Source organism: Schistocerca nitens, chromosome 2, assembly GCF_023898315.1.
Source record: "Schistocerca nitens isolate TAMUIC-IGC-003100 chromosome 2, iqSchNite1.1, whole genome shotgun sequence".
NCBI lineage: Eukaryota > Metazoa > Arthropoda > Insecta > Orthoptera > Acrididae > Schistocerca > Schistocerca nitens.
In genome coordinates, this window is record NC_064615.1 from 253,607,962 (window position 1) to 253,622,198 (window position 14,237).

At 43.6% G+C, this 14,237-nt stretch overlaps 1 protein-coding gene across 1 annotated transcript in view; it reads right to left on the reverse strand.

Moving 5' to 3' along the window:
* The window catches only part of LOC126234960 (uncharacterized), a 561,291-nt gene that overhangs the window by 51,770 nt on the left and 495,284 nt on the right, over window positions 1-14,237 (reverse strand). The window contains exon 5 of the mRNA XM_049943699.1: window positions 2,529-2,718. Within this exon, the coding sequence (XP_049799656.1) occupies window positions 2,529-2,718 (190 nt within the window). The remainder of the gene's footprint in view (window positions 1-2,528; window positions 2,719-14,237) is intronic.

A 14,237-nucleotide genomic window follows, 5' to 3' on the forward strand; every position in this document is an offset into this window, starting at 1 on the left:
ATCTGGTTTTCAACAGAAACTTGTCAAGGAGGTCCTAGAGATTCACCACTAACCGCAGACAGGGACGTCGTGGAAGGAGATCGGCTGATGGTGACAATCCCTTACGCCTAACCGAGCGCCACTTTATCTCGCTAATCCCAGGAACTTCAAAGAAGAAGACCGCCCAGAGAAGGTGTATTGTATGTACAAAACAAGACAAACGAAGTGACACAAGATACACTTGTGTAAAATGTAATGTGCCTTTATGTTTGAATTTTTGTTTCGAGCGATATAACACTTTGAAGTATTACTAATGTAATATGGTTTGTATTTTTTTCTCCTAATAAAGTACATTTTTTGAACAAAATAAGACTTTCTGAACAAAGATTTTAAAAAAGGAAACGATTTACACCGACAATACTAGATTTTGCGTCTCATTTTTATCTCAATAATAACGGTAGACTGCTACAGTCGTATACAGGGTGATTCAAAAATGCATGTAAATATTTCAAGGGTGTATTTGTGAGGTAAATATAAGACAAAAATGTTCTATACAATTTTTTCCATACTTGGCTTATTACAGAGTTATGAACAAAACAGGATAATACATTCAATACAACGTAAGGTATTTAATTCCCAGAGTTCACAGTTTAATTACAGTGCATTTGGACTAACAACGCAAACTGATAAATAAACGTGACGTAACAAACTGAAACAATTCCTCGCGAACACTGTATTAATTTAGGTCCTGTTGATTGAACTACAGCAATGCACAATAACTAAGGAAAATTGAAGCATTTTACAGACTGTACTGTACTGTACTGTATTTGCACAAATCTTAATGCAATACATGTTCAAAATGCTGTCCCTGAACTTGCAGACAGACCCGTGCTCGTCGCATCAATGATCTCTGCACATTACACAGTCCGTTCAACTCTCCACGAATAATTTCACAACCACCTTCAATTCTTTGTTGTAGCACTTCTCTGTTCGGTACTGCAGAAGAATACACCAATGTCTTTAGTCGGCCCCATAAATAAAAGTCTAAAGGGTTCAGGTCAGCTGATCTGGCTGGCCAAGCAATTGGTCCTCCGCGACCTATCCATCGATGTGGATACGCAGAATTGAGGTACGCCCTTACGTTGCGGCTGTAATGGGCGAGAGCACCATCGTGCATAAACCACATGGTGGCTCGTGTTGCAAGAGGGACATCCTGTAACAATCCAGGCAATTCTCCCTCCAAAAATTCGCAGTACGTGTGCCCATTCAGCCTTGGAGGCAGAACATGAGGTCCGAGTAAGTAATTCCCCACAATACCACACCAAATGTTTATGGAGAATTGATGTTGATATCCACGCACAATTCTCGCGCCAGGATTCTCGACAGCCCACTGGTGCATATTATGCGAATTGATTACACCCGCACGAGTAAACATGGCCTCATCTGTGAATAATATCCGCCGAATGAACATTGGATCATTCAAATGACGCTCTTGTAACCACTGGCAGAATTGCTGACGGCGAGGATAGTCTTCAGGTGTCAATTCGTGCACTTTTTGCAGGTGAAATGGATGCAACTGTTGTCTCCGAAGCAGCCGCCATACAGTAGATTGTGGAAGTCGTACAGCTGCACTAATTTGTCTCGTACTGATAGATGGATCTTGGTCTACCAGGTCCAAAACATGTTCCTCGACGTTCACTGCATGCTCAAGTGGTCGACCTGAATGTGGCCCAGGACGAATGCCATACTCCCGCATACGTCTGTCCACAGATACAAACGTCTGATGACTTGGTAACCGTCTTCCTGGAAACAGCTCACTGTACCTTCGTCTTGCTGCAAGTGCATTTCCATCTGCTGCACCATACACAAGGTGCATATCAGCATACTCACTGTTTGAGTACATCATGTGCACGAAACCTTTAGCCTTCCGACGATGAATGTACGACAGGACGTACTTTTCCGTTACCAACAACATCAGCGCCATCTTCCGTACAGTAGGAGTAAACATCACGTGCAAACAAAAACAAACACTATTCATGCAGTTTCGAATCAACTGTTGGGAGATACGTATGTGAATTACGTACCAGAATATGGCATCCTGCTGCTTGCACTGCCGTCGTTTTGATACGGACATGACTTTCGTATTTAACGATAACTCTGGAATTAAACGTTTATGGAAAAACATTTATAGAACATTTTTGTCTTATATTTACCTCACAAATACACCCTTAAAATATTTACATGCATTTTTGAATCACCCTGTATATACGCACCGGGTGAAAATAGCGCGCACAGGGCGGGAGCCGCTGAGAGTAAATGCGCAGTGAAAGGGTTAGGGACCGATGACCTCAGCAGTTTAGTCCCATAGGACCTTACCACACATTTCCAAAATTTCACTTGCGCGACTTAGGTCAGTGGTGGAAGGTCACGTGACAGCCTGGTACCAGCTCTACGCCACCTGGTGCGCCCCAAAGCGACTAGCGTGCTTTCAGCTGTCCGGTGCTCGCTTAATGCACTTGACGATACCAGCTGGAACGGCGCCTACTCACAGCCCCTGGTGGCGACGGCGATGGTCTGTCCGCGCGCCTTGGCGGCGGCCCCCTGCGGAGCGGCGGGCCGCACCTCGAACGTGTAGTTGGTGTCCATGCGGAGGCCGGTGACCACCGAGGAGAAGAGCCGCACGCGGCCGCCCCCGGGGCCGCCCTGCACCGCCTCCCGGCCGCCGCCGCCGTCCACCGCCTGCGGAGCAACGCATTCGTGTCATGCACAGCACTTGTGCCACCAGCTGCAGTCCTTATCACATAGGCACGGCAGTAGACTTCCACCGAGTTCAGAAATCCGCTCCTAGCATCCTATAGGCCAGTATAGCCCACACAAAAATGTAACAGGAGTACTCGGGGAGCCGGCCGGTGTGGCCGACGGGTTCTAGGCGCTACAGTCTGGAACCGCGCGACCGCTACTGTCGCAGGTTCGAATCCTGCCTCGGACATGGATGTGTGTGATGTCCTTAGGTTGGTTAGGTTTAAGTAGTTCTAAGTTCTAGGGGACTGATGACCTCAGAAGTGAAGTCCCATAGTGCTCAGAGCCATTTGAACCACTACTCAGGGAATTTAAATGGGAATCATGGAAGAAAATGCTGTTGTATGCACTCTACTCCATCGTTGCCTGATTGATATAACAACCGATTTTCGTGGTTATATTGAAAACAAAACAGTCACGGTTGCAGAGTTATTTTTATTTAAAAATTAAATTTGAAATAAAAATTAAGTTTTTAAATAAAAATAACTTCGCAACCGTGACTGTTATTTTCAATATAAAGGCGACGTTGTTCTCGCGAAGCAGTCTAGAACCACTGACACGATTTCAACCAGACTTGATACGCATATTACTTAGTGTCTGTGGCGTAAGGACCACCTACCTATCAAAGGGGTGGGGGTTGGGGTGAAAAAGAAGCGTAGGCCACAACGCCCGCCTACCAAGATTTTATTCATGCGATATTTCAGAACGAGAGCACTTACTGACTTGCAAAAAATTTTATGCATAATTTAAAACCTTCACGAACTTTGTTTCTCTAACCCCTCCACCCACATAATGATGAAAGGAAAAAAGTTCATCCCTCACTACATTTTCGATGTTCATGCAGTAAAAGTGTCGCATCAGGTATGGCGTCATGTTTAAATGTAATAATTCCTTGCTACCCACTCTATTCGCAAGATGTTTAGCAGAGAGCACCCACATACGTCGCTCAATGTACCTGCGAAGTTGTATCACTGTACAACATATGGTTAAAGATATATAAGGAAAGGAGGAGATGGACAGAGAGAGGGGAAGGAAGAGGTGGACAGAGAGGAGGGATGGAGAAGATGGATAGAGAGAGAAAGGAGGAACTGGACAGAGAGAGGGGAAGGAAGCGATGGACAGAGAGACGGGAAAGAGGAGATGGACAGAGAAAGGAAAGAGGAAGAGCTGGACAGTATGAGAAGCAGGAGCCAGCCTATGTGGCCGTGCGGTTCTAGGCGCTTCAGTCTGGAGCGTGTGACCGCTACGGTCGCAGGTTCGAATCCTGGCTCGGGCATGGATGTTTGTGATGTTCTTAGGTTAGTTAGGTTTAAGTAGTTCTAAGTTCTAGGGGACTGATGACCACAGATGTTAAGTCCCATAGTGCTCAGAGCCATTTGAACCATTTTTGAGAGGCAAGAGGAGGCAGACAAAAGAGGAGGGAGGGGGGGGGGGTCCGGAATTCGTCTGATATATTTACCTGCTTTTGTAAGTCATTCTCATTTACATCGACACCCGCTACCTGTCTGCGAAAGTACTAAGCGTCTCGGAACGAAATGACTAGTTTTATCACCGAGCGAGGTGGCGCAGTGGTAACACACTGGACTCGCATTCGGGAGGACGACGGTTCAATCCCGTCTCCAGCCATCCTGATTTAGGTTTTCCGTGATTTCTCTAAATCGTTTCAGGCAAATGCCGGGATGGTTCCTTTGACAGGGCACGGCCGATTTCCTTCCCCATCCTTCCCTAACCCGAGCTTGCGCTCCGTCTCTAATGACCTCGTTGTCGACGGGACGTTAAAAAACACTAACCTAACGAGTTTTATCCTCAATATTCACTTTCAGACTTTTACATCTGTGTGCTTCATATATCCCTTTCCTATTATTAATCTGCTGTGTTTGACTGAAATGAATGAGTGTTAGTTTTCGTATGGGAAACCAGTATCTGTGTGGAAGTGCCACGGCATGTGGCTGACGTTCGGCTGAAATGTGTAACAGCTCACACAACGTCCCTCCATTCATCTGAAACCCTCGCTTGCTGTGTGGTGCGATCTTTGACTTTCACGCCACATTCACGAAAACATTTCTATGCATTTGATCACGGCTAATTATTTATGACAAGCAAGACTGTAAATACGATTGCTGCTCTTTTCACCTTTCGTTTTTTAGTGAAACTGAAGTCACGAAATCGAAGGAACGCTAATTACTGCAGAAAATGCTTTTCTGTTACATGAACAAGAAAGTCCCAGAATCTGTTACTTACGAGAAAATGACGAAAAATATTAGCATCTACCAAAACGCAAACCTTCTTCTACACTGCAACAGCACGTCTCTAATCACATGTCTACCTGCTTTGCTGAGTGGTAATGTGTATGCCTGTCATGCAGCGGGCCCAGGTTCGCTTCTCGGTCGGGTTTGAGATTTTCTTCGCTCGTGGACTGGGTGTCGTATTCTCCTCATCATCCTTTCATTATCATCATCGACACGCAAGTCGCCCATTGTGGTGTCACCTGAAATAAGACTTGCAACCCGGCGGCCGAACTCTTCCGGAAGGGACCTCCCGGCCAGCAATGCCACACGATCATTTCATTTCATTTTCTAACCACATGATGGCAGCAATCACATACTATTTTTAGCATTATTCTCGTTCATCCTAGAGCCTCCTGGGGACTTTTACAGCCGATGTGTCACTAACTGACATTTAATTATAACGAATAGTACCTAGAATGACGTGCCTTTGATAAATTTCCAATGCGCCGTTGCCTTGAGATGGCATACTGTCATTATTCGCAAGTTATAATACGGAAACAAAGAGGAACGATGAATTCAATATGTCGTCTCAAAGTAGCGAACCAGGGACATCACGTCAACGATTCCCGATTTCAGCTAAACACAAGCTGAACGCCGTGGTCCTTGTACGCTAGGGCAGTCGTACTAATAGTGGTAGTTTCAGTCGAAAGACAGAGAGGTTTAGAACAGCAGCAGGTTAGGTACCCGAGCAGGTATACCGTTAATCTGCAGGCTGCCCCCCGTGGTGGCCGAGCGGTTCTAGGCGCTACAGTCTGGAACCGCGCGACCGCTACGGTCGCAGGTTCGAATCCTGCCTCGGGTATGGATGTGTGTGATGTCCTTAGGTTAGTTAGGTTTAAGTAGTTCAAAGTTCTTGGGGACTGATGACCTCAGAAGATACGTCCCATAGTGCTCAGAGCCATTTGAACCATTTGGCTACCCCCTGGCCACTGAAAAGCGGAAGGCACACACTGTTTGCCAGATACCTGACTCGGCCACTGGGAGTAGGTAAGAGTAGGTGTCCTCTGTCTTCACTCCAGTCTTTTTCGAGTTACTGGAATGTAATTAGTGTGTAACATTTAACCATCTCTACTTCAGCCTTTTTTGACTTTTGGGAAAGCTACGTTAGTTATGGTAGGAGGTGTATTAGAGATGGATTTACTACTTCTTATACTTTTGGTACGGAGTATTTTGTGTGTGCGTGAATTGCCCACCGTGTCTGATGTTCTGTAGTACAAAGAACCTTCATTCTCCCATGCAGTTACTAAGGTGAAATGTGTAAAGCAAATCCGCGGAACGTAACAGCGAGAAAAACAGGGCTGAATTCTGTATTTTGCATAAGTTTGAGGACTAGAAAGTAGATGCCTTTGTTAAGCTAGGATGAAAGGCGGGCGATGGTAGGATATAAGTCTATTCATTACTTAACTTTCAGTAAAAGCTTGCGCCTTGGATTCTTGAGCGATGCCCACTAAAGCACTGATGATTCAAAATTTTAAGTGATTTTTCTTTCAGTTTTCTTTCAGTGAATCATGGTTTGTTCAATCACGTGTTGCTCAGAGTACAGTGTATTGTATTTCTTTATTAATCATCGGATTGACCTCGAATTGAACAGGAGAATGTATGCTTACATGGTATCATATTTTTCATTGATCTGGAATGGTGTAATTAACAGATTTTTGCACTTTGTGGGTTTGGCCAAATTAAATTCTTTCTTTCATAGTTTTCCAGTAAACATAACTTCAGCTTTCGTGGTTATATTTGTGCAAAGTATTACATTAAAGCTGAATTTTATCGAGGAAGAGATGGGGTTTCTTCGCATGTGTAGTGGCATGCTCTAACACGTGTTGTTCAGAGTACTTTGAAATTCAGTTCTCTGTTGTTAGTTGGACAGACTTAAATTTGTGACGCGCAGCGAGTACCTACGTATGTGAATTATTTTTATTTTCGTTCACTATATAGAATTTAATGGATTTTTCGTGGTTTGCGACTTGCTCACGGTTGAGTTGAGATTCTCTCTGCTGATTAAGCAGTGGGCTTCATATCAATATCGCTGGTGAAAAACAATGTCTAAGTTATTTCTATTTCTATTCGCGTGTCATTTCGTTATCCTGGCAAGACTCTATCGCTACTCAGTTTGGTGCACTGGTAAATTTAATTTAAATCTTGTATGAATAGTGTTCATTTTTATAAGTGCACTTTTACTGTCTACCCTTTGACCACGGCCGGCCCGGGTTGCCGAGCGGTTCTAGGCGCTACAGTCTGCAACCGCGCGGCCGCTATGGTCGCAAGTTCGAATCCTGCCTCGGGCATGGATGTGTGTGATGTCCTTAGGTTAGTTAGGTTTAAGTAGTTCTAACTTCTAGGGGACTGATGACCTTGGAAGTTAAGTCCCATAGTGCTCAGTGCCATTTGAACCATTTGTCCATGCACAGCTTGTTTGATTAACAAACCATTTAGACGGAATGCTTATAGGATTACGGTTTGTGTCCTACACTCCTATCTCCATCCTTAATGCATTTGTGAAGGAATACGATATGATGTTTATTAGGGTAGTTAGCTAAGATATTCTGATTATTTGGCTGAAGGAACTGAAGGAGGTAAAGTTATCCGTTGCATTTTTCTAGATCCATTGTCAGATTCAGGAATAGATGAGTAAATCAGTTAAAAAATTAAAGAGAGTGAATAAATTAAAGTGCCACCTTGATTTATCACAAGACTGGAAAATTAAGTAGTCACTTTTGTCAAGATTACAGCTCTTTCATATGACGGCGACCATTCAGTATCTGACATCTGACAATTTCGTGTTTTGGTTAGCAAGTACCTTTCAGTTTTTTTTTTTTTTTTTTTGGGAGCACAGGGGTGCGCCTGGCGAACATGGAGATTGGGGCATCATTACCGAATTGTTTCTGAACAACAGTTCACGAAGAAGCAAAAATGTATGAAAAAGTGCATTATTGTGGTGCACAAGCCATGAATTGTTTCGCCACGAATCCGAACGTTTCCATCGGATTGTTTCACATAAATGGCGTTGAACTTGTAAATACTTCTCGTTCCTGAACGTTCGAACTTGGCAAGAACTCATGGTGCAATATGTCGTTAAGATCGTAGAACACAATGAACGTAAACTTCTCATTTCGCCGCAGTTGACGTTTTTCGGGTCTTGGCGATCCAGAATGCTTCCTCTAGAACGGCTGAACCTTAATTTGGACTTCATATTAGTACATCCACGTTTCTTCAGCTGTTATGACACGTTTCAGTAATTCCGCATCGTTGCTGACTTCATCCAGCGACTCTTGAGCAACTTGTATTCACCGCGGTTTTTGTTTGAAACAACAATTTTGGGACACATTTTAACTGTCATATGTTTCATACCAAATACATCAGAAAAAGTTTGATAACATGAGCCAGTTGGTACGCCACCATCATTGGCGATTCTCTGATTGTGGATCGGCAATGGTTATAAATCATTTATTTCTCTTTTTCCACGATTTCATGTGATGTACTGACGCGTTCAGGGTGACTCCACGGCCATCTTCAGAACTCTTATACCACCGGTGAAAACTCGTTATACTCATACCAAAAGCAATATTTAACATTTCTAAAACTTTGATTCACTTTTTTAGCATTCTCATAAAAAATTATAAAAATGATCACTGATGCTACTGTAACAAATGTAACCTTCTTGACAGCTGACAACAGGCTAAATATCCAACATGGCTAATATTGCAATGATGGTTTTCAGACATGTTTACCAACACAACAACGAAAGAATATCGCGAACTAAATTTTTACAAGACGGGAAGAGATGCTAAAAGAAGTACACAATTTTTGCTATTGGAACAGAAAAATCTCTAACAGATATAAAGGCAGTAGCACGAAAAGCTTCTCAAAAAAGAGAAATATATGAACATCTCTACTTATTAATAAAAAGTCCCCCACCGCGTTTTTCTGCGTGTATGTGAAGGCTAATCTCAGGAAATACTGCAGGGATTTTGATACTGTTCTCGCTAATACAAGGATTGGACAAAAATACGGAAACACCAAAAGCACAACACTGCGTAACACTGTATAGGAAACCCGTTGGCATTCAAAACAGCTTCCTGTCGTCTCGGAATGGGTAAATACAAGCGCGCTGTGGTTTTCAAGAAAATCTGACACCATTTTCCCGGAAAAATAGTGACAAGTTCGGGTAACAATGATGAAGGTGGATAGTGATCAGGTATCCTTCTCTCCAAAGTAGACCACAAAGACTCAGTAATATTAATATTTGGTGACTGGTGACCACAGGAGATGCGACAATTCATCTCTATCCTCACAAAACCAGTCCTGGACGAGGCGAGCTTTGTGAACAGGGACTCCCTCGCCTTGTAACACAGCATCGCCGTTGGGGATCAAACATAGTATCCTGGGAGGAATGGACCTGATCAGCCAGAATGGTCACATAATCCTTGCAGAGTAGCCAAGGGGCCAATGAAATACCACAGTATGATTGGCCAAGTCATCACCGACACGCCACCATATTTCAGTCTAGGGAGTTAATTCTGTCAGAAGTCGGAGGCAGTGTCCAGCAAGCCTCATCCAATCAAGTGACATTCTTCCATTGCCCCATAGTCCAAGTTTTTTGTCTTGGCACCATGTTTTCCTGTTAAGGGCATTTGCATGACTAAAGGGTGATTCTGGAATTCCAACTTGTCCCGTAATTATCTGCTAATGGAGTTCCCATCGTATTGCTTTGGTACTGAGAGGGTGTGTGAGTGCGACATTCAGTTCCGCAGTGACTTTTGCAGCTGCCGTCTTCTTTATTTTTCGTCACAATTCTCTTTAACGACCGTCTGTCACTACCACTCAACACACATATTCGTCCGCGTTGTGACGTAGAGGATGATGATCTCCACTTTCCGTGTATGCGGAGTAAATCTCCGATACGTTGCCTCTTGAAACACCAAACACTTCGGCTCCCATGGTTACGGAAGCCGCCACCATTTTGCACAGGTGCCATTCGTGGTCAAATATAACAGCACTATGTCCCGGGTTGGCTAGTATCTGTATTTATGTTCAAGCATGCATTGCTCACGGTGATTCCATAATTTTGTCCAACCTCTGCAGATGCCCTTTCCTCGCAAGATGTCCTGCAAACCATGGATGAGGTACAAAAGGTAGAGTCTATATTCTTAAATTTCCGGAATGTGTTCGACACTGCGCCCCACTGTATACTGTTAACCGAGGTTCGAGCATACGAACTGGGCTCCCAGATATGTTAGTGGCTCGAAGACTCTTTGAGTAATGGAACCCAGTACGTTGTCCTCAATGGCGAGTGTTCATCAGAGACAAGGGAGTGCCCCATGGAAGTGTTAAAGGACAACTCTTACACTCTATATCCATGATACGGCAGGGTGAGAAGCACTTTACAGCTGTTTGCTGAGGTTGCAGTGTTGTACGGGAAGGTGTCGTCGTTGAGTGACTGTAGGAGGGAGACTGCAGGAGGATACAAGACGACAAAGAGTTTCTAGTTGGCGTGACGAATGGCAGCTTGCTCTAAAGGTAGAAAAATTAAGTTAAATGTTGATGAGTAGGAAAAACACTCCAGTAATTTTGGAATACATTATTATTGGTATACCTCTTGACACAGTTACGACTATTAAATATCTAGATTAGAGATTAGATTCAGTTTTAGTTCCATAGACCCAAAAAATGAGATGATTCTCGTGGGGTGTGGAACATGTCAGGAAGGATAACTTAAAAAAATAAAACATTTGAATATAACACTTACTACCCTGATCATTTGTCAGGAGACTGTAGAAATAGGCGAATACAATGCTGTAAATTGGGTAAACTGGAACAGCTAATATTTACAGAATTATCACGCTGTCAGAATGAAACATTGTTATGCCCATCTAATAAATTTATCAAAATACCTAATGTTGACTGTTGTGACCAAGTGCTGTCAAAACTGAAATTTCTATTTAAGCTGGCTTAAGTCTCCGTTAAGATATTCATCTAAAGAGTAGGAGTTGACTATCAAAAAGTCTTTCAAACTCTGTTTAAACCGTGCTTTATCTGAAACCAAGTTTTTAATGGTTGCTGGCAATTTATTGATTTGTTGGAAATATGTGTTCCTGAATATTGGCCCCGTTTTGGACCAAGGTAAGTGATTTTAGGTCTTTACATAGATTGTTCTTATTCCTAGTATTGATACTATGTATTAAGCTATTGGTTAGAAATAGAGAGGTATTACTTGCAATAAATTTCATTAAGGAATAAATATACTGAGAATCAGTGGTTAGAATACAAAGTTCCTTGAACAGGTTTCTACATGATGTTCTTGAATTTACACCACAAATGATTCTTATCACACGCTTTTGCACCCTAAAACCTTTTTATCGGTTTGATGAGTTTCCCCAGAACATGATCCCATATGACATAACAGAATGAAAGTAAGCAAAGTATGTAAGTTTTTTTATTTATATCTCCTACATCTGACATCAATCTCACTGCAGATAAAGACTTGTGTAGACGCTTAAGCAATTCTGTGGTATGCCCTCAAATGGCTCTGAGCACTATGCGACTTAACTTCTGAGGTCATCCGTCTCATAGAACTTAGAACTAATTAAACCTAACTAACCTAAGGACGTCACACACATCCATGCCCGAGGTAGGTTTCGAACCTGCGACCGTAGCGGTCGCTCGGCTCCAGACTGTAGCGCCTAGAACCGCACGGCCACTCCCGCCGGCTGGTAATCCCTCCCCAGCTGAATTTATTATCCAGTTGTAATCCCAAAAATTTAACACTGTCAGCCGGCCGAAGTGGCCGTGCGGTTAAAGGCGCTGCAGTCTGGAACCGCAAGACCGCTACGGTCACAGGTTCGAATCCTGCCTCGGGCATGGATGTTTGTGATGTCCTTAGGTTAGTTAGGTTTAACTAGTTCTAAGTTCTAGGGGACTAATGACCTCAGCAGTTGAGTCCCATAGTGCTCAGAGCCATTTGAACCATTTTAACACTGTCAACCTCTTCGATCTGCATATCTTCATATGTTATAGACATGCTGGAAGGAAATCTATTACAGGGTCTGAACTGCATATAGTGGGTCTTTTCAAAGTTTAATGCCAGTTAATTATCTTTAAACCATTTATTAATACCAGTGAATATTTGATTAGTAGCTGTTTCTAAATCTGTACCTGACTTCCTACTTATTGCAATGTTTGTATCATCTGCAAACAAAAGAAACTTAGTATCGGCCAACGTAACAGACCAGAGGTCATTAACGTACACAATGAAAAGCAATGGACCCAAGATGGAACCTTGAGGAACACCACATATAATTAATTCCCAATCAGATGAAGACTAACACAGTTATTTTGCAACGACACCCCTTGTTTCCTGTTAGACAGATAAGGCTCAAACAATTTCGGAGCATTTCCAGCGATACCATGATATTCTAATTTACTTAAGAGAATGCTGTGGTTCACACAGTCGAAGGCCTTGGACAGGTCACAGAAAATGCCAGTAGCCTCCAATTTATTATCCAATGAATTAAGTACATTCTCACTGTAAGCATAAATAGCCTCTTCCATATCAGAACCCTTAAGAAGCCCAGACTATGACTTGGACAATATATTATTTGCAGTCAGATGCTTAAGGAGACGCTCGAAGACAATCTTTATAAAAATTTACACGTAACTTTGCAAAGCAGTATGCTATAGCACAAGCATGTAAGGTCAGCGAATGGTCAAATGCGCTTTATTGGGAGAATGTAGCTCATTGGGGAAATGCAGCTCATCTATAAAGGAGATCCCTCTATCTGGTAATATGGTTTTCCAGAGTCTGAAGATGGTTCTTAAATAGAATCGAAACCGGTTACTCCAATAAAAATAAAAAGTTGCGATCAAGACTGTTTTTAATATTCAAATTTTAATGTTAAAGATCGCTGATAATGTTTCCAAAAATTTTACAATGCGTCTATCCTTTGGCGCCATACCCATCTCTACATGCCTTTTTTTTCTTTCCTCAGCGCGATGGCACTGCCAACAGGACAATGTAATGTGTTACACAGCTCGCAGTGTACGTGCGTGGTTCAGATAGCACCAGGATGAGAATACCTTACTCCCTTGTCCACCATACTGCCCAGATTTAAATCCAGTCGAGAATCTGTAGAGCCATCTCGATCGCACTGTTCGCCCTGTGGCTCCTCAACCGAAAAACCTAACGCAGCCGGCCACGGCATTGAAGTCAGCATGGCTCCACATCCCAGTCGGCCCCCTCCAGAACCTCGTTTACTCTCTTCCTGCACGTCTCGCAGCGGTTGGCGCTCCAAAATATGGTTATCAGGGCTTCTGGCAGGTGGTCACAATGATGTGATTGGATAGTGTATAAATTTAAGCGCCTGGAAGTCTTTTCTACATGTTTTTCTTTGGGTTGTAACCTTATAAGGAATTGAAACATGAACGATAAACAGTGCAGACAGGAAGGAAATAGAAGCTTTTGGGATGTGGGTTTACCGAAGAATCCTGAAGATGAAGTGGGTCGATGAGTAACTAAGGAAAAAGTTCTGAATTGAATTGGGGAGACAAGAGCTTTATGGACCAATTTGACTAAAAAGAGGTCTGGACAGGTAGTAAACAACGCGAGGAATCAAGGTACAGTGAATCTGGTAAAAGAGGGTGAGCCGTGGTAAAAATTGCTGTTTCGAAGAGCGCGCCGCAGCGCGTAGTGTGAAGCAGCCACCCTCCGTTTCTGGCGGTGGCGCCGCTGTGGCAATCGCAGCTTTGGTGTCTCCCTCTGGTGGAAAAGGGGAAAGACTGTCTGTTCACGTGCATTTAAGGGGCGCTATGAGCCCGCCAGTAGTCCCTCCAGATCCTTGAGCGTCATGCACTCCACCTCGCCTTCCATATATGCCTCCCGTCCCCCACGCGGATCCTCTATGATCTCATTCCTTTCCCCCATCTGCTCCTATTCCTCGAACATATCCGCATCCTCTACACCTCCCGCCGTCTTGAACCCCCTCACCCCCTGGTTGCTCCTCTCCTCTCCGATCCCTGCCCCCTGCCACGTCTTCACTGTTGTGTCCCCCCTACCCTCCATCTCTACACCCTACATCTCCTTTCCCAAGGTGGCCTCCATCAACTCCCCCTCCCTGATGATGCCCTCTCTCCCTTCGTTTATCCCTCCTATCAACTCTGATCCTCACTCCCCCT